At 42.4% G+C, this 27,677-nt stretch overlaps 1 protein-coding gene across 2 annotated transcripts; it reads left to right on the forward strand.

Annotated features, from left to right (window-relative positions):
• Window positions 1-6,624: 6,624 nt before the first annotated feature.
• On the forward strand, window positions 6,625-25,862 carry slc6a20 (solute carrier family 6 member 20). 2 transcript variants are annotated; one of them, XM_084943144.1, is made up of 11 exons: window positions 6,625-6,972; window positions 8,673-8,813; window positions 9,230-9,321; window positions 9,434-9,661; window positions 11,146-11,256; window positions 11,357-11,598; window positions 14,219-14,387; window positions 18,593-18,794; window positions 21,069-21,228; window positions 21,368-21,533; window positions 24,122-25,862. In XM_084943144.1, exons 1-11 carry the CDS (start codon window positions 6,849-6,851, stop codon window positions 24,251-24,253), a joined length of 1,767 nt encoding a protein of 588 aa, XP_084799270.1. In that variant the 5' UTR covers window positions 6,625-6,848; the 3' UTR covers window positions 24,254-25,862. The 2 variants fall into 2 exon arrangements, with proteins under 2 accessions (XP_084799270.1, XP_084799269.1); XM_084943143.1 differs by having other exon boundaries at window positions 6,631-6,972; window positions 24,083-25,862.
• Window positions 25,863-27,677: the final 1,815 nt, after the last annotated feature.

Raw genomic sequence — 27,677 nt, forward strand, 5'->3', positions numbered from 1 at the left:
CTATTTGTCTGTGAAGGTTCTCAGTCATCCAGGTCATCGTAGTCAAAGGAGCTTGCAAAGAAAAGCGTCTGGACTTCTTTAAGTTACTTGAAGACGTTTCACCTCTCATCCGAGAAGCTTCTTCAGTTCTAAGGTCAAATGGTGGAGAGTCCCAGATATAAACCTAGTGGGAGTATCCCCCCACAGAGGGACAAAAGGACCCCCTGATGATCCTCTAATCGCCTGAGCCAAGGTGTGAAACTGGGTGTGGGTCCCAATCAGCCAGAGTTTCGGGTGTGTTCATTGTGAAACCTGGCCCCACCTTATCATGCGAATTCCTGAGGTCAGATGGCCCAGGATGTGAGTGGGCGTTAAGGCGTCTGGGAAGGGATCTCAAAACTGGATTATAGATGGCAGAGAGTTGGTGTCGTAAACCCCCGCCTCTGTTCAAAGATGGTCGCTCACAGTGGACATAGAGGGCTTCTTTCACTCCTCTTTCAAACCATCTGTCCTCTCTGTCCAAAATGTGAACATTGGCATCCTCGAAAGAGTGTCCTTTATCCTTAAGATGCAGATGGACTGCTGAGTCTTGTCCTGTGGAGGTGGCTCTTCTGTGTTGTGCCATGCGCTTGTGAAGTGGCTGTTTGGTCTCTCCAATGTAGAGGTCTGGGCATTCCTCGCTGCACTGTACAGCATACACCACATTGTTAAGTCTGTGTTTTTGTGTTTTGGCGTTTTGTCTTTCGGGTGAACCAGTTTTTGTCTGAGCGTGTTGCTGGGTCTGAAATGCACCGGGATGTCATGCTTGGAGAAAACTCTCCTAAGTTTTTCTGATACACCGGCTACATAGGGGATGACAATGTTGTTGCGTCTGTCCTTCTTATCCTCCCTCGCTGGTGTCTGGTCTTCTTTTCTGTGCCTCTTTGCTGACTTTAAGAACGCCCATTTAGGATAGCCGCACGTTTTGAGTGCTTCCTTTACGTGTGTGTGTTCCTTCTTTTTTCCTTCAGGCTTAGAGGGAACATGTTCTGCCCGGTGGTGTAGGGTCCTAATTACTCCAAGTTTGTGTTCCAAAGGGTGATGGGAGTCAAAGAGGAGGTACTTCACTTGCATACCCACCACGGAGGCCGTGGAGACTGTCAGAAAACGACTACAAGAAGACAGCTCCTTGGAGGACAGGACCAACTTCACACCCGATCAGATTTGCACACTGTTAGACCTCTGCCTCACCACTACATATTTCAAATACAACGAAGGCTTTTACAGACAAAAACATGGCTGTGCCATGGGCTCCCCGTGTCACCTATTGTAGCCAACCTTTACATGGAGGAAGTGGAAAGGAAGGCTCTTGGCTCTTTCAAAGGAAGAGTACCCAGCCACTGGTACAGATATGTGGACGACACCTGGGTCAAAATCAAGACACAAGAAGTGGAATCCTTCACTGCGCACATTAACGCTGTGGATAAAAATATCAAGTTCACCAGGGAAGACACAAAGGACAACTGTTTGCCTTTCCTGGACTGCGCTGTGCACATTGAAGAGAACGGCAAACTCAACATCGAAGTTTACCGGAAGCCCACACACACGGACCAGTACCTCCTCTTTGACTCCCATCACCCTTTGGAACACAAACTTGGAGTAATTAGGACCCTACACCACCGGGCAGAACATGTTCCCTCTAAGCCTGAAGGAAAAAAGAAGGAACACACACATGTAAAGGAAGCACTCAAAACGTGCGGCTATCCTAAATGGGCGTTCTTAAAGTCAGCAAAGAGGCACAGAAAAGAAGACCAGACACCAACGAGGGAGGATAAGAAGGACAGACGCAACAACATTGTCATCCCCTATGTAGCCGGTGTATCAGAAAAACTTAGGAGAGTTTTCTCCAAGCATGACATCCCGGTGCATTTCAGACCCAGCAACACGCTCAGACAAAAACTGGTTCACCCGAAAGACAAAACGCCAAAACACAAAAACACAGACTTAACAATGTGGTGTATGCTGTACAGTGCAGCGAGGAATGCCCAGACCTCTACATTGGAGAGACCAAACAGCCACTTCACAAGCGCATGGCACAACACAGAAGAGCCACCTCCACAGGACAAGACTCAGCAGTCCATCTGCATCTTAAGGATAAAGGACACTCTTTCGAGGATGCCAATGTTCACATTTTGGACAGAGAGGACAGATGGTTTGAAAGAGGAGTGAAAGAAGCCCTCTATGTCCACTGTGAGCGACCATCTTTGAACAGAGGCGGGGGTTTACGACACCAACTCTCTGCCATCTATAATCCAGTTTTGAGATCCCTTCCCAGACGCCTTAACGCCCACTCACATCCTGGGCCATCTGACCTCAGGAATTCGCATGATAAGGTGGGGCCAGGTTTCACAATGAACACACCCGAAACTCTGGCTGATTGGGACCCACACCCAGTTTCACACCTTGGCTCAGGCGATTAGAGGATCATCAGGGGGTCCTTTTGTCCCTCTGTGGGGGGATACTCCCACTAGGTTTATATCTGGGACTCTCCACCATTTGACCTTAGAACTGAAGAAGCTTCTCGGATGAGAGGTGAAACGTCTTCAAGTAACTTAAAGAAGTCCAGACGCTTTTCTTTGCAAGCTCCTTTGACCAAATGTCTATTTGTATTAATGTATATTTGTTTATTTTGAATTAAAATTGTATCTTTGAATGTTTGATAAAGGATAGATCATGTTTATCAGTATGTCTCCTACATGGTAAGTATGATGTAATTATTGCTCTACAATAATTAGGGGCCGGTATGTAGGAGCCATATGAGTTGTTCCTTTTTTGACTAAGTGGGTTGGTTTAAATGGACTCACTGTATTGGTGCACGGGTGTGGGGCGTCTCTCATGGGTGTGGTAGATGATAAATGTGGTTGCACTCACCTGTTCACAGCACCTGATGTTGATGAGCAGAAAGGTAGGGTGAGCATGAGGGAAAACTTTCTGTTGACCGCAGCTTGAGCGCAGCTTGAATGATTTTGATGCATTTTGACTGGAACTTGATGGTTTATGTATATTTATGCACTAATTGATGCCATAGGCCAAATTGTAAGTTGGCATTGTAGTTAGTGCAGTTATTGGAGAGTTGCAGTTATTTGTTTGTGCAGTCTGTGCATTTGTCTAATAGTTAATCCCAGGCACTGATTTGTATATTGGACAGTTGCATGTGGAATAAAAGGAGCAAATGGTACAGAAGTGTATTTTATGCGTTTATTGTTGCGCGTCATCTGTGTACTCATGTTTAGCCTGCCGCGGCCATAGGTTGGAGGAGCCGCAACACCAGCTTCAAGCGGCACTTATGGATCTGCAGTTTTTGATACTTCCTCGCTGGCCTCATTTTCCATCTACAGAGGTTGTCACTTGGGGAGCATTTTTAAACTTTTTCCATCCACTCACAAATTGAAACAATGCCCCAAACTTGTTCATCCTTTAGTTTACAAAAGTTCAAACAGCAGAAAAGATACTTTTCTATGCAATTGTCACTTTTATCAGTTATTTTTCAGCTTCATTTGGATAATACATTTCAATTGTGTTAGCAAACAAAAGAGCAGCTATAGCAAACATGGGAGTGTAAGACTAAGGATGTCCTTATTGGGGTAACTCGGAAAGTTACATTCAGATTAAAAGGTTTTCACTGACATGCTTAATTTCTATTTTATGTCTATCTTTCTTTTAATTTAAAAATGTCTGAAAACTCTCACAGCAGTGGTATCTGCCGATTGTTCCTGGGAAACAGACTCTTTCTGTATCTTCATAGCTGTTCTTTGCTGAAATAGTAACAATTTCCTTGTATCTATTAGTCTTCACATCAGCTGACTGTGTACCTGTATTGTCTGGCATCCTGAAGGTATTCACTCCCCATCACCATTTTCACATTTTGTTGTGTTACAGCCTTATTCCAAAACATTAAATGAATTTTTCACCTCAAAATTCTGCAGAATACTAAATGAAGAAAAGTTTGCTTCACATTCTTACAAATGTATTAGTATTTTTACAGACTGTTACATGTGTTTACAGGCTTTGCTCAGTGGCACAATGATTAGCACTGTTGCCTCACAACAAGAAGGTCCTGAGTTCAGTTCCACTCCGTGGGTGGTCCTTCTTGTGTGGAGTTTGCATGTTCTCCCTGTGTTTGCGTGGGTTCTCTCCGGGTACTCCGGCTTCCTCCGGCTAACGATTTAATTAAATTCAGTAACTTTTCTACAAAGCATCCATCCTGAGCTCTTCTTCTGTGCTTTTCACTGTGTGTGTGTGTGTGTCTGTCATCGGGTTGGTTGGTTGTGGTCAATAGCCAACATATACTACTGGAAGTCTAACTAGTTTTCTGTCCACTGCACTAAAATGGGGAAATCCCCCAGTTAGCCATAATGTTCGGGGTCTGTAAAGCACTTCATGAATGAGGACTGTGTGGAGGAGCCTGTATGAGTCAGGTGGTCCACCTGACTCATACAACCTGATTGTCTGTGTCTGGCCGAGTGTACTCAGCAGTGCAATCACCTGAAATTTGTGTCATTTTTTTCTGTTCATTTCATAACAGGATCCAGAGTCCACATTATTATCAACATTCACCCTGCAGAGGGAGAGCATCAGGACCAAGCCGGGTATCTTGGGTCTTGGTTTTAGAGAAATGTCCTCCCTTTCTTTCATCACAGCTGTCCCATGGCAGACGTTCTGTTGACTCACTGAGAGAGACATCAGTTCAGAAACCCCAGAAAGACTGAAACTCATTGCAGGGATCAAGAAGGAGTCAGTCTTTACTAATAACTCCCTCAGTCCTGTAGAAACGTATATAATTATGTCCACAGTTGTTTTTAGCACATTGGGCTTTGCTATTTTAATCCTGTTTCTTTTATTGTGTGGACAACAGCTGTGTTAGTAACAAACTGAGATATTAGAAACTACAGGCAGTCAGTGAGTGAAGAATACTGTGAGAACATCTTCATTCCTCAATGATTCATCTTCAGTTAAAAGTTTGTTAATGAGGAGATATTGAGTGCAAGAATTTTTGTAATTTGGTGTTACTGTCCTTACGGTCGTCAGGAGAGACAGAAACATGCTGCTGTCTGCACATATTCAACAATCAGCTCTGCACAGGAGCTGAAGGAGAGCCCAGTCTGTTGTTTGACGATCTTAACACCCACTTTGCTGTGGAGCAGTACCTCTGATCTGAGCCCCTCCCAGCCTCCTTGCTCTATCTGTATGGCCTTACCACGTATATTTGTAATCGTTCCCTCAGTGTCCACAGGTAAGACCAGAAACAGTCTGACTGGTAAACAAACATTTTCACTTTTCATATCCAGCTCATTTCATCATAGCAGACTGCAGACACTGTACCCCCCTCAAAAAAAGGAACTCTGCGTGATGTGTGCTACAAAGGACATTATGTGGTAGTCCTTCTCCTTCTCTCAGCTGCTCCCTTTAGGGGACACCATAGGGCAGGGGTCTCAAACTCGTGGCCCGGGGACCAGTTGCAGCCCACGTCACGCCTACTTGCAGCCTGTATATTGACATGAAGAAATGCAATTTGGCCAGTGAAGTGACTTTTTGTTAGGGAGGATTTGTTTGTTGAGTGCAATGTTAAAATAAGTTCTTTAAAAAATGATTTCATATGAAGGCAGCGTGAGCAGAGAGCACAAACATGCTGAGGGATTGGCTGTGTTAGTTCAGTGAGAGAGTCAAAATCTCACGTGTACACTAATGCCTGCATTTTGATTTTGTTAAATCCGAACACAATGATGGCAGAAGTGCTGCCACGTGTGTGGCCACACAGAGCACCAATGTGTTTATTTGGTAGTTCAATGAAAGGCTTCAGTTAGTTGAAGTGAGAAAAAAGCATGTTCACATTGGCAGTTTTGTCTTGTTAAACACTATTTGAAATTTTAAAAAACACACAAAATGCTACATTTTTGGAAATATTTGTGGGAGTTTTCTTGCTTGTTTTTTGTACCCCTTGAACGCTAAAGTGGCCCTCCAATGAGATGACAGCGCCAGCAGTGGCCCACAGCTCATTCAAGTTTGAGACCCCTGCCATCTGCCTGTTTCATCCTTTTTAGTCACACCAACCCTCTGCATGTGCTCCTTAACTACATCCATGAACCTCCTCTGAGGTCTTTTCCCGCCTTCCTACCGGGCATCGCTGTCTTCATCATTCTTTGTTCACTACATCCATTCTGCCTTCTCTGCACATGTCCGAACCATTTGCCTCCAAATCACTCAACCTGAGCTAATGTTCTCATTTGTAGCCCACTCTGGTCACTCCGAGTGAAAACCTTCCAATCCACCACTTCCAGCTCTGCCTCCTACTTTTTTGTTGGTTGGTTGGTTGTTAGCGCCACCATCTACAATCCAGCATCTTGTAGACCTGCTAACCAGTCATAAATCACCCCTGACACTCAGTTCCACCCACTCCACTCTGCCTGCACTCTCTTCTTCACCTCTCTTGGCCACTGTCAGTTGTTTTGAATGGTTGACCCCAGGTACTCGTCTGGTTTCACTAGCTGTACTTGCAGCTTTGCTGTTACACCTCTCTCCCTCTCATTCACACACATTTATTCAGTCTTACTAGTATTGTACTTCTTAAGGACTTTGTTTTTTCTTTGCCCCTGTCTCTGTGTGTCGCCCTCTCTCTGCAGTATGTATGTATCAAATAAAAGAAACATCCACCTGGGTTATTTTCCATGCCTCACCCCCTTTACTAACACTTTGAATAACAGAAGCTTTTGGCTCCGCCTTCGCTACAGTCGCAGAGGGCTTATAAACCAGGCTCAGGTTGAGCACAGCATCACCCACACAGCGGACACTAATTCTTTTGCGGGCTCACTGAGGCTACACAGGACCGAGTCATGGAAAAAGATGGAAGACCCAACTGGGACAGCCCCATGCAATTTGTGCTGGCCTGTGTATCATATGCAGTCGGACTGGGAAACGTGTGGCGGTTTCCATACCTCTGTCAATTACACGGTGGAGGTAAGTCCGTGTGACCCTCTTGCACTAAGTCATGAGCAGCACTTTCTTGTGCCTTTAAGTTACGGAGGGAGGTTACCAGGTTTGCGGAGATTATGTTTGATCCGCACAGAGTGTATTTGATTTGAAATGAAAAATCTCAATACACTCTCTCTCTCTCTCTTCAGAGATTCAGTGGAAAGCAGTGATGTTGTACATAACGGTTTTTACTCACCTCAGCTGGTAAACGACAGTTACTACAGCCATGTGTCATGTAAACGTCCGTTTATAATTTCTCAATACCACTGATTGAATTGTAAGTAAGTAACTTAATAATCTTTAATTGGTGTGAAGAGTTGTTGATTAAGATTTTATCAAAGGGGGCGGGGCGTTCTCGTGGTAAATTTCCTATGGAATCCTTATCTGACTATTGTCAGCTGTCTCACTGCTGAAAACAATAAAAGTAGATGACGGTCATTAACCGTTCGGAGCGAAAAGCAAATAATAATAATCAGAAGCGGTTTCGAAGTAGGCTTGTTTAAACAGACTCCGTTTAAGTGATGAGAGTGCGCAATTTAAAGACGAACTAAAATAAACGCAACCAAGCATTCAGACATTAAACAAAGAAAAAATGTTTTCGCTTCTTCTCTGGAAATGTTTCCAACATATGGCACTTTGTGCCGGGGGTGTTTGTCCCGATGTTTCTCTCTGACTGCCAGAATCTGACTCTGTGCGTCACCCTTCATTTACTGTGTGGATGTGGAATTTTTCAGCGTCCTAATACGTACGACAGTACTGTGCTAGTGACCGACACCATAACACTTTTTGTCTTGACAACAAATCACCTTTGAGTGTAATTAGAAACTCAGCACACTGTGAGTTGCAGAAGGAACAACGTGAAAAGATGTTTCACACATACAAGGTTGACCATAGCCAAGCACAGATAGATGTTCTTCTGCCAAGTAGGGAGACTGGTGCCAGTTGGGTCAGGGGTTTGTTGGCACACTGTAATTCTCCAGACTGCTCAGAAGGGTACCACCATAAAAATGTTATTTAGAAATGCTTGTCCTCAGCCACTTATGCAAAACACCTGAAGGTCACAAGAGTATCAGGTGAGGACACAGACAGGGGAAAAGAGTGGAAACCAAGTTTATAGCAAAATGCATTGATTTTATTTGGGGTCATTTTTGACCCCACTTGTGGAAGAGTGTAGGTAGGTGTTGGTAGATTGTGCATCCAAGGGTTAATATGGCTCCTATCAGCTTAGAACGTGTGCTTCTGGTTTACACATCGTGGCTCAAGAGTTGGGAGTTCACCTTGTAATCGGAAGGTTGCCGGTTCGAGCCCCGGCTCGGACAGTCTCGGTCGTTGTGTCCTTGGGCAAGACACTTCACCTACCGCCTACTGGTGTTGGCCAGAAGGGCCGATGGTGCGATATGGCAGCCTCGCTTCTGTCAGTCTGCCCCAGGGCAGCTGTGGCTACAACTGTAGCTGCCTCCACCAGTGTGTGAATGGGTGGATGACTGGGTGTGTAAAGCGCTTTGGGGTCCCTAGGGGGGACTAGTAAAAGCGCTATATAAATACAGGCCATTTACCATTTACACTCATTCTTAAAATGCTATGGTTGCATATTTTTTATAATTATTTATAATTGTGGTGATGTTTATATAGCAAATTTGTCCACTGTATAACATCTGTACTGTATTCACCCTTCATGCTTTCAGGGGGGTTCTTAATCCCGTATCTCATCATGTTGCTTTTGGAGGGGTTGCCCTTATTCTACATGGAGCTCGCCATTGGTCAGAAGATGCGTTTAGGTAGCATCGGGGCTTGGACTTCGATAAGCCCGTATTTAGGAGGATTGGGTAAGTGCTCGATTAAAATGAAGTCACAATGCATTTACTGCACGCTTTTAGCTACACTTTTGGAAAACTAGAGGTGTTATAAAGGAGTACCAAGGAGAGCCTTTCTGGTGACAAAACAGTAAGCAGTTTAAATGTTGCATTAGAAGAAGCTAAAAAGGAGTCTGTGCAAAGGAGCTACAGACAGAACTTTGTAGAGTGCTGTGAATGGAAAAACACCTGGACTTTGTTTAAGTTTTAATCTTTCAAATGAACAGTTTAATTTTATGTAGACAATTTGATTTCATTTTATTTATATAGCGCCAAATTACAATAACAGTTGCCTCAAGGCGCAGGTACCCTACAATAGTACAGCAGGTATAAGTAACAAGTGTCAATGTGAGATTGGTGATATTATTTGCTGTTCTTCTCTGTTTTAGGGCTTGCTAGCGTTGTGACATCCGTGTATCTCTGTCTCTATTACAACGTCATCAATGCATGGAGTTTCTGGTACCTCTTTCATTCATTTCAAGTGAGCTGCTAATTTTCAAACTACTGCAGTTTTTTCAAACACATGCTACATTGTTGTAGCTCATTTGGATGTAACACATCTTTGCTGCTCTTCATGTTTATGTCAATTGCAGTCAGTCCTGCCCTGGGCAGTATGCCCCATAAATTCAAACCGAACGGGACCTACAGAGGAGTGTGAGGTGGCTACACCCACCCAATATTTCTTCTACAGGGAAACACTGAACATCTCTTCTTCTATTGAAGAGAATGGAGGCATTCATACAGGACAGGCACTGTGTCTCGTGCTTGCCTGGGCAATAACCTACCTGTTCATTGTGCGAGGAGTAAAGTCAACAGGAAAGGTAAGGAGACTCATGAGTTTGTGTGATACATATCAGAAGTGGATATGAGCACAACAATTGCCATCATGAAAATGCCACTTCATAAATTTTGATGCCAAGTAACATATCCCGAAATGCATTGTGACATAATTAAATGGTAAACAAACCAGTTCTTATATACCGCTTTTCAACTCTGCCTGAGCACTCAGTGCTTTATACAATATAACAAGTTAACAGTATAAATCTTAGGCTGCAGACCCACAGAATGACAAAATTCCCAATCCTAATGAGGACATACATCTTTTTTTTAAAAAGTCATATCAACACAAAACCAAAAACAAGGAGCACAAAGCTGAAAACCACTCAAGGCAGTCCTACATATTTCTTTAATATGTGCGTTGAAGGACATGTCCTGGTCAAAAATGACTCCAAGGTTCCTCACAGCGTTACTGGAGGCCAAGGTAATGCCATCCAGAGTAAGAATCTGCTTAGATACCATATTTCTAAGATTTTCAGGGCCGAGTACAATAACCTCAGTTTGATCTGAATTAAGAAGCAGAAAGTTAGCGGCCATCCAGGTCTTTATGTCTTTAAGACATTCCTGCAGTTTAACTCATTGGTGTGTGTTATCTGGCTTCATGGACAGATAGAGCTGGGTGTCATCTGCATAGCAGTGTAAATGTATGCTATGTCTTCTAATGATGCTGCCTAAGGGAAGCATGTATAGTGTAAACAGAATTGGTCCTAGCACTGAACCCTGTGGAACTCCATAATTAACCTCAGTGTGTGAAGAGGACTCTCCATTTACAGTAACATTAGATGAGTCCACTGTCAGAGGCCATAAGAAGATCATTTGTAACCTTCACTAAAGCTGTTTCTGTGCTGTGATGAGCTCTGAAACCTGAGTGAAACTCTTCAAATAAACCATTTGTCTTTTAAAATCACTCTTTCAAGATTTTTTTGAGATAAAAGGAAGGTTGGAGATTGGCCTATAATTGTCTAAGACTGATGGGTCAAGTGATGGATTTTTAAGTAACGGTAACAGTTAACTGTTTTAAGTTTATTAACAGTAGTATAAAAAGTGCCTGTACAGAATGTTCCATCTGTGAGATGGTTCTGAGTAATTAGTTCTCTCAGTTCACTGTACTTAATATGAATCTAGCACAGTTCTTTGCGGTGTGGTGGAAGTGGAGATGTTCCTAGATATGGACCAACAGCAGCAACTGTGTGATGTTATGTCAATATCCACCAAAATCTCTGAGCAATATTAACAAGCCTTCTATACCACACAGGATATGGGGTATACCCCATTAGTAGCAATGTGTACCTAATGGGTGATTTGGTGAATGTAATTTACAAATATTTTTTAAACCAGCAGACCCTAGTGCCTAACTAAAAAAATACTGTAACACAAAGTTACCAAGTTATGATAAAATTCATTAACATTCCATCATCACACTTACACATTTGAACTTTTCTATGATTGTGCTGGTTGGCTTCTACAGGTGGTGTACTTCACAGCTACATTTCCTTATCTGGTCCTGTTTATCTACTTGATTCGGGGTGTGACTCTTCATGGTGCCATCAATGGCATCAAATACATGTTCACACCCAAGGTAAGAGTGTCTAGGAAATGTGCTACGCAGATAAGGCTCTTCAGGTTTCATACTTAGAGTGGTTTATGTTTTATGTGTATGTACATTTGTCTGCTTTTAGATGGCTGAACTTGCCAATCCTAGAGCGTGGATCAATGCAGCCACTCAGATCTTTTTCTCCCTCGGTTTGGGTTTTGGCTCACTAATAGCCTTTGCTAGCTACAACCAGCACAACAACAACTTTCAGAACCAGGCCATCGTTGTCTCACTTATCAACAGTGGAACCTCTATCTTTGCCAGCATCGTCACCTTTGCCATCTATGGCTTCAAGGCTACTCTCAACTACGAGAACTGCCTGGACAGGTATGTATGTTTTGTGCTAATGCAGGGTTCCCGCTACACATGCAAGCAAGCCTGTAAATTTACAGGTGTGTCCCTATAGGCGTGATATATTATACGGTGCAACAAGTTATTACAAATCCAGGCATGTGTACTTCAATTTCAAAAATTCAGAATATCACACATGCTTTGTAACATGCTGTTATACTAGCTCATTTTTAAAGAGGCTCTTTGTGGCCTCAAATCCAACTGAGTAACATAAAAAAATACCACAAACTTTATCTTTGAACCAGTATTTTATATGTCAAAACAGCCAAATTTGCATGTTGTGATATGATGTTACAATTATAAGATCAGGATTGTAACAGTGTAAAACACTGGCATGGAAAATGACTTGTAAATGACTTCTGGTTAACAATACAAGCTGCAAACAACAATATTTAAGGCAGAGTGAGTAAACTATTGGCCTTAATTGGCATCAAAATATCTTGAATAAATCTTTTTTCTCATCTTAGAGAAAATAAGACATGGGGATTTTTTTTCTGTTATGATATTTGTGAAAATAATGTGTGTCAGCTATTATTTTTAAACCATTCACCAAGCTAATCCCATATCAATACTATCCACATCAGCACAGTAGGGTCAGCAACATTTATGTCTTGAGCAGGAAAAGTTTTAAATTCAGCATAATTCAGCATTCCCGGACCATGAAACTGCAAACGCATTTGTATGGAGGTCAAACAAGGCAGTCTACATCAGCTTTTTGGACTAGCCGTGCACATTACATTAGCTTGTTGGAGATAATACCAAGGACGAGTTTGTTTTAAGGTTATAAAAAAAATCAAAACAGCTGGTGCCCCAAACCCGGAAGCATTTGAGGTTTTAGTTTTGTTTTTCTTGGGTTTTCTTTTCATTCAGAGTGGTTTTAAATACGTCATAGAAGTCTTAAATCTGACTGACTTTGATGAAATAAATGAAATAAACCAAAACAAAACAAACAGTATAAGTGAGCGTAGAGACATATAAATCTGTTTGGTTTGTTTTTTCACTTGGACCCTAGACTACAGTTTAAACATAGCTCTGGCCTGTGGGCATAAAATCAAAGCTAACAGTGACATTAGCCACATTAGCCATTAGCCAAACACAATGGATTTTCCTATTGTTGTGGGGACATTGCATCAAAATAAAAGTAATCCACTGGGTCTTCAGTTCCTCAGATGCCGGGAGTGCGTGAAGACGTCTGTGTTTGCGCTTGCAGCCAACAACTGAACATTTGGTGAGTTTTGTTTGTCGCTGAGACATTTTAGTGTTAGTTAGCTAAAGCGACTCTAGCAAGAAGTTAATAGCAGTCGGTGATGCAGCTGCTCAGGGATGGAGAGTGGGTCCTGGTTGGCCATGCTAGGGCAATGTCTGAGACCAGTGGCTGCAAAGTTGTGAGATCACAAGCTTATGGAAGAGCAACAAGGGCTCCAAATGAACAGTGTTTATTACTGTCATCTAAACATCTTCATGCAAGTGCTTCTAAAATGACACGTATTAGTGCTTTTACATTGAAACCACTTTTAAAAAGTCTTCTTTAGGATCAAGGTGAGGTGGTACAAACACATCAATCGTTCAACCAGGACGCTCGAGTAATGCCTGGACCAGTTGTTTGGGACCATTGTAAAACTGCGGTTTAGTCATTGTTTGGTTAGGTTGATGAACCGAAACTACTTGGTTATGTTTAGATTTAGAGGTTAGCATAAGGCTTGGAGAACAAAAACTACCCGGTGAGGATGAGGAAAGAGTATGGTTTTGATTCTGTTACATTATTAACAAAACTTATCTGAAAATGACGACACCAGTGTACATTTTGCACTTCTCCAATAAAGATTACATTGAAATTAAGCTGTATGTTGTGATAACAGCTGACACCATGTTCATCGAGAGAATAGTCTGCCCCTGTATTCTGAAAACAAGCTGTGTGCATTTCTCTGTCAGTTGAGTAATTTGGTACTTTAACAACAAAGCATGTTGCTTTGCTTTATCATTGAAAAGAAAAACCCAGAAATGTTCTTTCTTTTGCACAATAGGACTTTGGACCTTGAATCTGGTATATAGAACATGTGTCCAGTGTTAGATCACTTAATAACAAGACAAAACAACTCTGAACAAATATGTGTGGTGTGGTGTGGTGGAGGGTTGGGTGGATGGGGGGGATTGGAGTTGATTGTAGTTGGGGGTTAGTGGTGGGGTGGGGGGCTGGTATGTGGTAGGGGTCAAAGTACCATCCACATGAATGCCAAAACCCAACAGAACATTGTATTTCATTAACATAAGTGTCATTCACTACACCTGCCAGTGGTTGCCAGCAAAACATGAAGTGAATAAATGCAATGATTTTGCAAAAGTAATACAAAAAAGTAAGAACGAAATGGTTGGTTTTTGCAGTTGAAACAACTAAGAACAAAAACAGTTAAAACTGTCCCTCATCTACCGCAAAAACATAAGTGGACTGTAAACTTAGTTCAGTATCACATCAGTTCCCAGTCTAATAAAGGAAACACTTTGTGCAATACGTCTAAGTTCAACAGGTTGCAAAATGGCCTGTGCAATCATTGTTGAAGGTCAGGGTTAATTTGTGCTCCTTTTTCTTCGTTTTCAGAATGCGCCTTCTGCTGCTAAATACCTTTGATCTAGCAGAAGACGCCATCAGCATGGACAGCGTTCTCGAGTGGACTGAGAAGCTGAACACAACATATCCAGAGCAGTTTGCCCAAATTGCTGACAAAGTAAGAGAGGGAGAGTGCAACCTGGAAAAGGAACTAGACACAGTGAGTTACACTCATCTACATACAGTAACCACACAGGAAACACTATTCAGTTATAAAATAATGGAAAGTTGGAAGTTACTTAAATCGGGAAGAAAAAGAAAAACGATAAATGATCAACGTTTGTCACCCAGAGTCTGATCGTACAGTTAGGTCCATACGTTTCTGGACCATGACACAATTTCTGTCATTTGGCCTCTGTACACTACCCCAGTATATTTTAAATAAAACAGTGACGATGTGATTGACATGCACATACCACTGCAATTTAAAAAAGCTTAAGATCATGAGCTGTTCCTTTTGTCTGTCCAAGAACAGTGCACGCTTTTTAGATGTTTTCTGACAATCTAATCTGCCCTTTCTGTTTTGAGGGTAACCACTACCGTATTTTCCACACTATAAGGCGCACGTAAAATCCTTTAATCTTCTCAAAAATCGACAGTGTGCCTTATGTATGAATTCTCGTTGTGCTTACTGACCTCGAACCGATTTTATGTGGTACATGGCGCTCAGAAATCTGTCAAAAATGTTTAAGTCCGACTTTGGTAAACTATGAAGCCGCAGCGCTTGATGGATTGTTGGAGCGTTACGGCTGCCGTAGTCAGGAGCCTCACGGAGGAATCTGGGTCCTAAACTCCGTCTACTTCAAGTCCCAAAGTCAAACGAACACTGCAGCATCACTGAGAGTTAAAAACTGTCTAAATTCTTTCATCTTTAATAAAATGATCAGCGTTGCTGCTTTACCAGGTGTAACAATTAAGTTTAACATCCAGGCATCCATGAAAACAGAATTTATTAAAAGGATGAACAGTAACTTTTTTCCACTCGATAAAAGTTAACATGAGGGTTCCTGGTGGTTAGAGACAAATGCAATCGCATGGCAGGATGCTGTAAACAGACCAAACTTCAGTCAGGAGAACAACTGAGATAATCCATCCACAACACGAGGTTAGTCATTAATATACTGCAACAACACGGGAACAGAGCAGCTGGAGAGAATTCAGCATTAATGAATCAATGTAGGGAAGTGGAGGAAGCAAGAAGAATGAGCTGAGTAAAGTTTGACTTATCTGACTGTTTTGTTTACCTCAATGCGCTTTATAATCCGGTGCACCTTATGGTTGAAAAATACGGTAGTTTGCACTTTCCTATAAAGCCTCTGTACATGCATTGATAAAGGTAACCAGGTGTACCAGATTGCTGATTTGACCACTCCTAAGTTTTTGCCGTCTCTCTTACAGTTTTATTTTAGTTCTTCATCTTAATGATCTCCTCCTTCACTTTGGAGTTCAAATTAAATCAAATAAAATTTGTTGTTGCGAGGTACTAACTAAACTACAAAAACACTATGCACCCTCTAGTGTCCAGATGTGGAATAGCATTTTAATACCTGAAACTGCCACAGTCCAACAAGAACGTTTAAATGACAGGTTAACAAATACAAACATAGACAAACATAGACAAACAAACGAAAAACTTTAGGGCTGGCAGTTTTCTGTTTGTTTTCAATGCCATGTTTTAACAGATAGCTATTTTCAGCTCTTTACACGGACACTAGGGAGAAATGCAAAAATAGAGCACACAGCATGAGGGGATGTATGACAGCGATGTGACACTGGAGACTTAAAGACACGACATAATTAGGGAGATGGAACACAGCAGGGAACACAGAGGAACTAAAACTGAACAAAGAGACAGACATAAGTACAAATAAGGACATAGGGACAAATAAGATGGGAAGTAACACACACTGAGACCCAGACTAAGACGTGAACTAGACACTGGGACTAGGAATAAACAGATACATGACAGACTGGAGAGACAAAGGATGAAACAAGACAAGAGAGGAAACATAGACAGGTAGACAGAACACAGACCAGACAGAGACACGACTGAGCTGAGGGAGAGAGAGACAGACACAGAGACACGACTGAGCTGAGGGAGAGAGACAGACACAGAGACACGACTGAGCTGAGGGAGAGAGACAGACACAGAGACACGACTGAGCTGAGGGAGAGAGAGACAGACACAGAGACACGACTGAGCTGAGGGAGAGAGACAGACACAGAGACACGACTGAGCTGAGGGAGAGAGACAGACACAGAGACACGACTGAGCTGAGGGAGAGAGAGACAGACACAGAGACACGACTGAGCTGAGGGAGAGAGACAGACACAGAGACACGAAATAGATGGGTAAATAAACACGGAGACGAGACTGACTTTCACAGGAGACGCTGGACTCCCTCAAGGTGGTGTCGGAGAGGCGGATGCTGTCCAAGATAAAGACAATGTTGGATAACACCTCCCACCCAATCCATGACATGCTGGTCAGTCACAGGAGCTCGTTCAGTGAGAGACTGAGATTACCGAAAAGCACCACTGAACGACACAGGAAATCTTTCCTGCCTGTGGCTCCCTGTACAACGCATCCACTTAACACACTGGTTACTGCTACAAATACACGTTTCTTTTCCAGCTATTTATTTATTTATGAGTGACGTATGTATGTATATGTGTGTGTATGTAAATAAATAAATAAATAAATGTGTATATATATGTATATATGTGTGTGTGTGTGTGTATATATTGTACTATTCTTAGTTAGCGTATTGTCTGTCTTGTCTTAATGTTGGTTTATAATGGAGCACTGTAACAAAAATAATTTCCCCCAGGGATTAATAAAGTATTCTGATTCTGATTCTGAGAAAAACAGAGGCGGGACAAAGACACAGAAGGAACCTAATAATATCAAACAAGAGACCATGAACCAGAAAGACCGATAAACCCAGACACACTAAAATAACTCAACTCAAGACTAAACCATACGAAGTTTGAACTTCAATCATCTTCTGAATGTAAAGGAAAGAATCATGAATCCAAAATAAAACTCTAAACACTGTGTCAAAGACCCAGGACAGAAGCTGCCTGCAGGGCTGAACACTTGTGGGGTTAGTTTGAGTCTGCTGTTCATGCCAGTGACCAGCACGACCACACTGACAGATCCTGGTTGAAAGTTTGAATGCCATCCAACAGCAGTGTTTGACCAAGCTGATCAAAAGAATACTAATTTATAATAATAAAATAATAACATGCTACTGAGGCCCCTGTTTGTTAACTGTCAGTATGTGTTGTTTCTTTAATCATCCGTCCATCCAACCATCAACACCAAACAACTCAATTTGACTGCTTAAACCACAAATGTGTTATTGTAGACTTGGTCTCTCTGTGGTATTATATCACTTCCTGTTCCTGTTACAACACAGTGGTTTTTTTTGTGTATTTTTCTGTGTAGCCCATTTAATTAAAAACCTGTAGCTAATGACTAAAACATACCACTTGTGCTGCCTGTCTGTACAACCCGATATCAAACACCCCGATCCACAGTGCCCATTTCACGCTTTGCCTCCAAAACGTAAAATCTACACGTTGCATTAAGGTGAAATAAGCTGCAGTACCAGCAGAGGGAAATATCTGATTTCAAGCCAACATGAAAATAATAACAGGAAAGCGTTTAAACAAATAATATTAACACATTCGCATGTATATCCATATTAGCCGCTTAATCGGGACGATGCTGGGAGCCTGGGATGTACTGTGTACGTTACGATTTTGTGGCTTTAAATATGTTTTCTCCCCCTGCTGTGAATGCAATTTCTGCATGCAGTAATGCAACTCATGCATGTTTGTCTCTCTCACGTTTTAGAGAGGCAAAGTGTGAAGTGGACACGGTGGGCCGGCGTGTCTATTACACATTTTGCTATGATACTGGGTTGGTACTTTACATATTTACACTCCACCCTGGCTGAATTGTAAAATATTATTACTTATTTAGGTTAAAAATATTTACTATATTACCAAAAATTTTAAAAACACCTCAGTACACTGTATTTTTGGAAAACTGTGCATAATATTTCTGCAGGAAATATGTTCCCCATCAGTACGATATATGATACAGTGCATCGTCTCCATTTTCACAGACATGAAACCTCTTTACTGTAATTATAATTATTGAGATAAGGTTGTGGCATGTGCATCCACTTATAGGTATTTTATAAGAATGAATGATCTCTGTGAAGCGTGTGTCTGTATGAATAATACTTCATAAAGAGACATTTTGAAGTCATTTTATTTGACATATGAATGTAAAACACTGACACTAAATTCAGTTTCTATTTCAACTATAAACTATTACTATTTTTGTTTCAGGCAGCAGAGGGGACAGGCCTGGCCTTCATAGTGTACAGTGAGGCCATTAAGAACATGCCTTTGCCCCAGCTGTGGTCTGTACTGTACTTCTTCATGCTCCTGCTGTTAGGAATGGGCAGCATGTTGGGAAACATTACAGCCATCATCACCCCGTTACGTGATTTCAAGATTATGTCCCGCATGAGCAACGAGTTGTTCAGTGGTAAGATCCGTACTGATGTTGGTGGAGAAGGTCTCCGTACTTTCTGCTGCTATGTATTCTCACTGAACCATTGCCACACTTTTCCTGTCTGTCTGGTTGGATTACAAACACACTGACGGTGGTAAAGATCAGCATTTATGTTTATTGCAGCTTATAAAACTAGTTTTCAGCTGAGTGCACAAAGTTAAATAGAATTCAAAGTAGTAACTTGTGCTCCTCCTTCCTACGACAGGCCGTGCAGATATTATCAAAGTGATTCTTTATGGTCCTACCATTGTGAGAAGGCAGATGTCTGGGAATACCAGGAGCTTTACGCTGTGTGAGAATTTGGCTTTTAGTAAAAAGAGCTTTGAGTGTTCAGAACAGAAAGGCTTTATAATAGTTGGTGTGTGAAGCAGGCAGGATTGGACCCAAACACAGACACACAGCTTCATTGCTGGGATGCCAGAAATACAAAACTAAACTGGAACACAGGAACCTAAACTAAACACAGGGAGTAACACACAGCTCGGAGGAAGAGGACGGTGGGAGACGCAGACATAAATATGCAAGCGAGGGAACAAACCACAGGAGGGAACACAGCTGAACATGATCTAAGGAGACAGGGGTATACAGAGCATTTATGCATTTACAGCACACATTTAGCTGCAATAACCAAACGCGACCTTCATAATTGGTAACGGGCGCAAAGGTTATCCAGCTGACACTCCCCATCGCTGCACATCCTCCCAGATGCTCGGCCAGTAGAATCAGGCCATGATTCGATTCCAGAGTTTTATCATATCCCATGGGCGACTGTGGCTCAGGGGGTTGGGAAGCACATCTGTAACCGCCAGTTCGATCACCGGGCTCTCTATCCTGGTCATTGTGTCCTTGGGCAAGACACTGTACCCTACCGCCTATTAGTGATGGCCAGAGGGGCCGATGGCGCGATATGGCAGCCTCGCATCTGTCAGTCTGCCCCAGGGCAGCTGTGGCTACAACTGTAGCCTCCACCAATGTGAGAGTGAATGAATGAAGCCTTGTGAAGTGCTATATAAATCCGATCTATTATTATTATTATTATTATTATCATTATTATTATTATTATTATTATTATTATTATTATGTGAGCAGCCGAAATGATTTTTCGGGTGGCTCGTTACAGCCATTTGTGTTTGTGTTTTTTCCGCCAGCTTTTCAACACTTGAAGCTGGTTGTGTTCTTCTGGTGTCTCAGTCACTCGACACAATCTGTCTCCAATGAACACAAAGTGCGTTACTGTTACATCAGGGCACACTGTTTGACCATCAGTTTTCATGACTTGGTCAAAGGCTGAGTGTAGGGTGTTATTATGACACTGCTGCGGTGGAAAATCTATTGGAACCAACATGATCTCCTGTGAAGGCCCTGCTACGTCCCCCAGAATCCGTGTCGGATGGCCCCACACCATAGCTGAGTGCAGCAGAGACATCGCATGCCTCTACCAGCTGTGAATGCACCACTGCGCGCTGCCCCATTAACTTACTGAACCCGGGCCAGTCCGTTCCATAGCGGGAGATGCCGAGACACAACAGAAGAAAACAGATTATTGGAGAAGAATGGCGGTGCTGGGACTCTTGGGGCCCTCTGGGGCCAGGACCGGCCAACCTCCTGCCACTGGCTAAACAGTCATGGCAACCTCAAGGCTTGCCTGCCAGTGACTGCAGACCCACTTCACTGTTGCCAGGAGCTCCTCCACGAATCGTTCTGGGAACACCGTGTTCAGCAGCTGAGCCGCTCCTGGTACAGGGCCAGGCTGCAGCCACCTGACCAGGATGTGTCCTTCAGTGTGCATATTAAACCAATATGTAGGACTGCTTTCTTCCATTTGTGCAACATCTCTAAAGTTAGAAATATCCTGTCTCACAGTGATGCTTAAAATTTAGATCATGCATTTATTACTTCCAGGCTGGACGACTGTAATTCATTATTATCAGGAAGTCCTAAAAACTCCCTGAAAAGCCTTCAGTTAATCCAAAATGCTGCAGCAAGAGTCCTGACAGGGACTAGAAAGAGAGAGCAGATTTCTCCTGTTTTGGCTTCCTGTTAAATCCAGAATTCTGAAAAAAATAATTCTGATAAAAAAGTCAGAATTCTGACTTTTTTATCAGAATTCTGGAAAAGAAGTGAAAAAAGGACGTGCCCCCTTTTTTTTCCCCCAGTGGCCCTAATCCTCTTCCATATAAAGCAGCTCATTGTGACTGGCGTTGTAATTTGGTGCACCAGTGACTGAGGTGTGAGCTTTTCTTGCAGGTTTGGTGTGTGTGTTTTGTCTGCTGCTGGGCCTGGGCTTCACCACCACGTCAGGGAATTACTGGTTTACCATATTCAACGACTACGCAGCCACTTTCTCTTTGCTGTTCATCGTCCTCATTGAGGTCATAGCTGTTAGTTACATCTATGGAATTAAGAGGTATGTGCTGTCATTGTGATTGTTTCCACATTTGTTACTGTAGATTAAAACCTTTTTGTTCTGGCTATAAATAATGTACTACTACTCTACTGCTGTAAAATTCAATAATCGATACGAGCATGTTTTCTACTCTCTTTAGGTTTGAAAAAGACATAGAAGACATGCTTGGTCATCGTCCCAACTGGTACTGGAAAATCATGTGGGCAGTAACCAGTCCCTTGCTCCTTATTGGCCTCTTTATATTTTACATCATTAACTACATCCAAGGAGGGACACCCACTTACCAAGCATGGAATAAAGAGCTGGTGAGTTCTGCTTTCAATATTCCCGACGTGTAGACATTTTTACTTTCTCCTCAACAGACAGTATGGATTATCATTATTGAAGGTTTGGGTTAGGTCATGTTTAACAAAGTCTCCTGTGATACCGTGCACTCCAAAAAGGAAATGAGTGGAAAAATCTGGTGGAAAATGGCAAAAAAGATGGCGTAGTGCACTATTAAATAGGATCGTTTAGATTTAAATGATGCTGTGAATCGACGACTTCCAAATAGCTCAACAAATCAAGAAGCAAAAGTAAAGGAAATGTTTTTTTCATTAGCTCATCCAGCCAAAGGACCAAAGTCCGTCTGCCATCCAACAAGAATCTGTACTCCTCCTACAGTATTGACCTGAAGTTTTAAATTGCACATAATTATCATGTAATAGTTTTTTTTTTACCCAAACTGTGCTCAAGATCAAGATTTGTTGTTTCATGAGCGAGAATGAATCGTTCTCAGGAGCTCCATGAATTCCAGTGTGAAGTATTCCACAGTGAACTGTTTGTGCGATTATAACAAAGTGGAAGCGACTGGGAATGGGAGCAGCTTCACCACCAAGTGGTAGGCCACATAAAATCACAAAGCGGATGCTGAGGTGCAAAGTCAGTCTCTGCAGACCTCCAGATATCCCATAACCTTCAGACTAACTCAAGAACATTGCACAGAGAGATTAATGGAATGAGTTTCCATTTGGGCGATCATGGCTCAAGAGTTGGGTGTTCGTCTTGTAATCGGAAGGTTGCCGGTTCGAGCCCCGGCTCGGACAGTCTCGGTCGTTGTGTCCTTGGGCAAGACTCTTCACCTACCGCCTACTGGTGATGGCCAGAGGGGTCGATGGCGCGATATGGCAGCCTTGCTTCTGTCAGTCTGCCCCAGGGCAGCTGTGGCTACAACTGTAGCTGCCTCCACCGGTGTGTGAATGTGAGAGTGAATGAATAGTGGAATTGTAAAGCGCTTTGAGGGGTCCCGAAAAGCGCTATATAAATGCAATCCATTATTATTGTTATTTCCACGGCCGAGCAGCTGCATCCAAGCGCAGTGCAAAGTGTCTGAAGCAGTGATCTCAAAGCTTGCTGAATGTCTGGCAATCCAAGGGACCAGTCTGTTTTGGTGGTTGCTAGGAGAAAGGTACTGTGTAACGTTTGGGTGGGGCAGTTTATGGTGTGGGGTTGTTTCCCAGGAGCTGGGCTCAGCCCCTTAGTTCCTGAAAAATTCCATTAATGCTTCAGCATACCAAGACAGTTTGGACAATTTTATGATCCCAACTTTGTGGCAACAGTTTGGGGATGTTCAATGAAGAACAAGTATCTGTCATTTCATTTATTTATTTATAAAGCACATTTAATAACAAAAAAGAGTTCACCAAAGTGCTGTACAACGTAATAATTAAACAATAACATTATCATCAAACAGGTAGGAAAATTTGAATAAAAAAATTGGTAACTCTCATGCAGTATAGCAGTGGTTCCCAAACTTCTTTTTGTTAGGCCCTCCTTTGTTTTACAAGAAAATCTTCAGGCTCTAGAGGGCGTATAAAGCTGCAAAAGGTCAGACAAATAGTTTGTTGCTTGGCCATTTAGCACTTTATAAGTCAAAAGATTTTAAACTTTAATTCTAAATCGCAGCGATGAAGAGAGGCAAGCGCCGCGGTGATATGTTGTCTCCTTACACGGGTCAAGAGGCCGGCTGCAGCGTTGTGTACGAGTTGAAGCCGTGCCAGACTGGACTGACACCAGCGTATAGCTAATTAATCTGGGGCATAAAAGTTACAGCTTGGTCCAAAAATAATTACTTCAGTTTTGTCTCATTAAAGGTAAAAAAAATTTGAGACCATCCAGGTTTTACCTTTGTCAAGGCATTTGAATAAAGATTTCATGGGAGTGGAGGTGTTTCTATTATCCGAAGATAAATCTGGATGTCGTAAGAGTGAAAGCAGATATTATGCTTCCTAAAAATTAGGCCTGGGGGAGCATATAGATTGAAAAGGGAATTGGGCCTAATACGGAACCCTGCGGGACACCACAAGTAAATGGAGCTGTGGAGGACGTAAAATCATCAAAGTCCTCTCGGAGAGGTAGGACCTAAACCATTCCAAAGGGATACCTTTGATATCACATTGCTCCAATCGCAAGATCAGATTACTGTGGTCAACGGTATCAAAGGCTGCAGTTAAATCTAGAAGCAGGAGCACAGCTGACTCACCTGAATCGGTGATTAATAAAATGTTAGTAACAATTTTTAGTGCTTTTTGTGTGTGTGTGCTGTGGTAGGTTTTGAAGCCCGACTGGAATTTCTCAAAAATATTATGACTATTTAGAACTCAAGATTAGTCAAAGACTGATCTTGAGTTTATCGTGGTACAGACAAACGAGATTTGCTAAACTTTCTGAAGAGTTGTTGATGCTCCTCAGACTGAAGCAAATCTATCATTCAAGAGTTTGAATTCCACCAAAATCCTAATCAGACAGAAAGTAAATATTGTGAGTTGATAGCAAAAGTTTCTGCTAATGGTGAACTGTATGTGTGGCTTCCCAGGGTGAATCAGTAGTGACGGAGTACCCCGTCTTTGGTCAGGTCTTCATCGTGCTGCTGCTGGTGTCGTCAGTCAGCTGTGTGCCCCTCACAGCTCTGTATGCCTTCTGCAGGAAGAGGAAAGATCGAGCCTATGAAAAGCGTCCATCTGCTGTGAGCACAGTGTCAATGTAGGGACCAAACCTCCTGTCCTGCTTCCTGGACCTCTCCATATCTGCACTTCAGCTGAGCAGCAGGAGTACAGTATTTCTTCCCTAATACAGAGTGTGTGGTGTTTGATTTGAGTTTCACCTTAGCGACGGCCCTTTTGGACTGTTTGTCTGCAAAAACGACGTCGTTCCAGTGTTGCCGTAGTAACAGCTTAGGCGACATCAAACACAGGCGTTCTTTGTTCAGTATACTCTCCATATTTCCTTTGAGTCTGTTGTTGTATTATTTCTCTCAGTACTAAAGTCAGACGTCTGTCAGTACTCAAGTGTAAACATTCAGAAGAATATCCTCTAAATCTCAACTGTGGAACATTATTGCTCACATTATCAGATGTAGTTTGTCTGACTGTCAGATGTTTAAATATAGTTGTAATTTGGTATTTTGTTTGTCGTTATTTTTCTAAATAGTAGTACGGTATTATGAATGTATGTACATAAGCTACTATGAGTTTTAAATGTATTGTTTTAATCATTTTTTCCCATCTTACACACTGTAAACATGTTTTAAAGCAGTAATGCACAGAAGTGAGCACTAAAATATCGTAGGTATCAAAAAAGGAAGTCCTGTCCTGTCACACTATAACATCGCACTGTAGTGGACTTTTTACATTATTTGGACTCGCCTGTTTCTGTCTAATAAGAATAGTGATTGGTTAAATTCTCACACACGCTAGATTAGAGCCTGTGACAACAATCTCATTACTGAGGTTCTACTTTCTGTTTTGAAGTATTTTTGAGCAAAGAGGCGTTTTTGTATCGCTACCAAAAATGACACTTGATTCAAGACTCGAGCTGGAACTGTAGGACTGCACAACAGAAAGCTGAGACGTATCAAACCACATCGGCTGATTTCCTTTCTTTCTTTAAGGTAAATATGATGGACATATCAGTCATTGGGTTTTCCTGTCGTCTAATTATAGCTGGCACTGATGTGTCAGACAGAATTATCTTCTTTCTACAGGATTTTTGATAACTAGTTTTTTATTCATTTTAAAAGGGCTGGCAGCTCATTGTGAACCAAAATACCTGTATGAGCCAATAGTGCTGTGCCAAAACACAATTGTAATTAAAAAAAAAAATTTCTTTGTAGATTCTCAAATATGTCAAATGTGTATATACTGTTGGATATGTGTCATCGAATGACCGAATAATTGGACTAATCAAAAATGTGATTTTTGCTTTTTGTGCCAGTGAGTAAATAAATGATGAACTGTTAGTTTTCTTGGACATAAAGCATCTTGTAAGTCACTGTTGTCTTTCAGCTTCATCTGAAATTTATTTGGGGGGTTTTGATTAAAGAAGTAAGACATTTATGTGTGTCTTTTAGAAGACAGACGTCTCTTTTTTTCTTGATGGATTCTGTCCCAGTACATCTGTAAATACAGAGTTTGAAACCTTGAACTGCTTCTTATATAAAACCAGTTTTATAGACCTTTAACCATTACAAACATCAATGGAGTGATGTTTGTAATCATTTGGACTGAGATTTTGCACACTGCCACCTGCATGTATTCATAACTGACTGTAGGAGTCAAATGTAAATTCCATAATAAACTCCTGACCTTACATGAAAATGTCTTGTCTGTTCCTGTGTCTTGTTTTTATTGACCTTGTTGCATCTAAATGTTCATGCATATTTCATATGAGATGATGAGATGATGAGATAGCCTTTATTTGTCAGTTGCAGGTCTTTTGCCCACAACCGAGATGACAGACCTTGCCGACCGTACATACAATACACAAACATCACATTGGGGAGACAGGTCAGGCCAGGTAGCGAGGAAAAAAACATCGAAATGTGTAACACAAAAGGATAATACAGGAATGCACAGATATCAACACACCATAGCACAATAAACACAGACAGCAACATGGGAAAGAGTTCCAGTGTGTACATCTGATCTGGGACCGCTGCAATCTTTCGACTGCGCCTCCAGCTGACCCGATGTCCACATCGGAGGGGAGGTAAGCGTTGGAGGTGGCGTTGGATCCGGGGTAGGGAGGGTGATGCGTCAGTGAGTGCTTATCAGTATATGTATGTGTGTGCGTGTCCATAGTTCAGCTGAGACAGTGTCCTTCGCCCTGCCAGGCTAAGTAAACAGTCTTCCAGCCAACCCAGGTGGCCTTGTAGGGAATGGGAAGAACAGACTCAACACAGTCGTTATCAGGGTGTTGTTGTTCGGCTCCGGCCTTGAGCCCACAGCTGGCGCCGAAGGGGTAGCCGCATTATGATGGTGATTTTTCTTTTGCAACAACTCATGAGAATTTCAAGCTGTTCTTTAACACTCCGACACTGGTCTCTCAATCTCCCGTTGGAGAACCGCGAGCTTCCCGATGATGGTATCAAACTTGCTGGTGTTTTCATTCTTTTGCTCAGAGAGCCGATTCTGAGAACTCACGACTGCAGTGAGCTGTTCCACGATGTGATCCAACGTTCGCTCAAAGGTGTTATTCTGAGCAGGCCTCTCCTTGATGTATCCCAATATACGCTCAGAGGTGTTATTCTGAGTATTCACTGCAGCTGTAAGCGTCTCCAAGCTCTTAACCATGCTGCACTCAGTGAGCCCTTTCTGAGAAGTCGCGCCTCGTCCCATCGTTTCAATCCCAGCGGGCAGCCTTGGGGGGGTTTGAACAGCCGTTTCCGCTGTCTTAATCCTCCGATAAGCCAGGGCCAAGCCAGCTCCGATCAGCAAGAACCCTGTTATCATGGTTCCGAATAGGTCGATATCTTCAGCGTCCTCGATCGACAGTCCCGCCAGGCACACGACCCTCCATGTCTCCCACCCGTCCATCGTGTATCCGGCAGGGAAAGTCCCTCCAGGGCACTCGGGCTCTCCCGAGCCCAGACTTCTCGTTGAGAAAAGGGTGTCAATAGCATTCAGAGACCAGTTGATCAAATCCATAATTCTCTTTAGGTTTTAGAAACAGACAGTGAGAGACTGTTCCATCCTTGTTATGGAATACATTTTTATGAACTTCAGTTACAGGACAACAGGTGGTTTCATCGGTCAGGGAGGCGCTAACCTGTCACTGTTAAAAGGGAGTTTTTCCTTCTCACTATAAGTGTTTGCTCTCGTGCGGTCGTCTGATTGTTGGAGTGTTCTTTGTAGGATCTTTCACTTATAATGTAAAGTGCCTTCAGACAACTGTTGTACTGATTTTGCTCTATATAAATAAAACTGCAAGGGTTTAGAAATATGCTGAACACTAAATATCAGCAGGTCTATGACACGATGCTGACATTCTAAACCGATCATGGGGTAGCCGTGGCTCATAAGGTGGGTTGGAAAGTTGGTGGTTTGCTCCTCGCTTGAACGTGCAGACTGGAATAGCTATCCATGGGCAAGATACTAAAGCCTGAGCTGTTCCTGACGCACAGTGAATTGTGT

The sequence above is a fragment of the Perissodus microlepis genome, chromosome 11 (assembly GCF_051167445.1).
Source record: "Perissodus microlepis isolate ML-2025 ecotype Zambia chromosome 11, ASM5116744v1, whole genome shotgun sequence".
NCBI lineage: Eukaryota > Metazoa > Chordata > Actinopteri > Cichliformes > Cichlidae > Perissodus > Perissodus microlepis.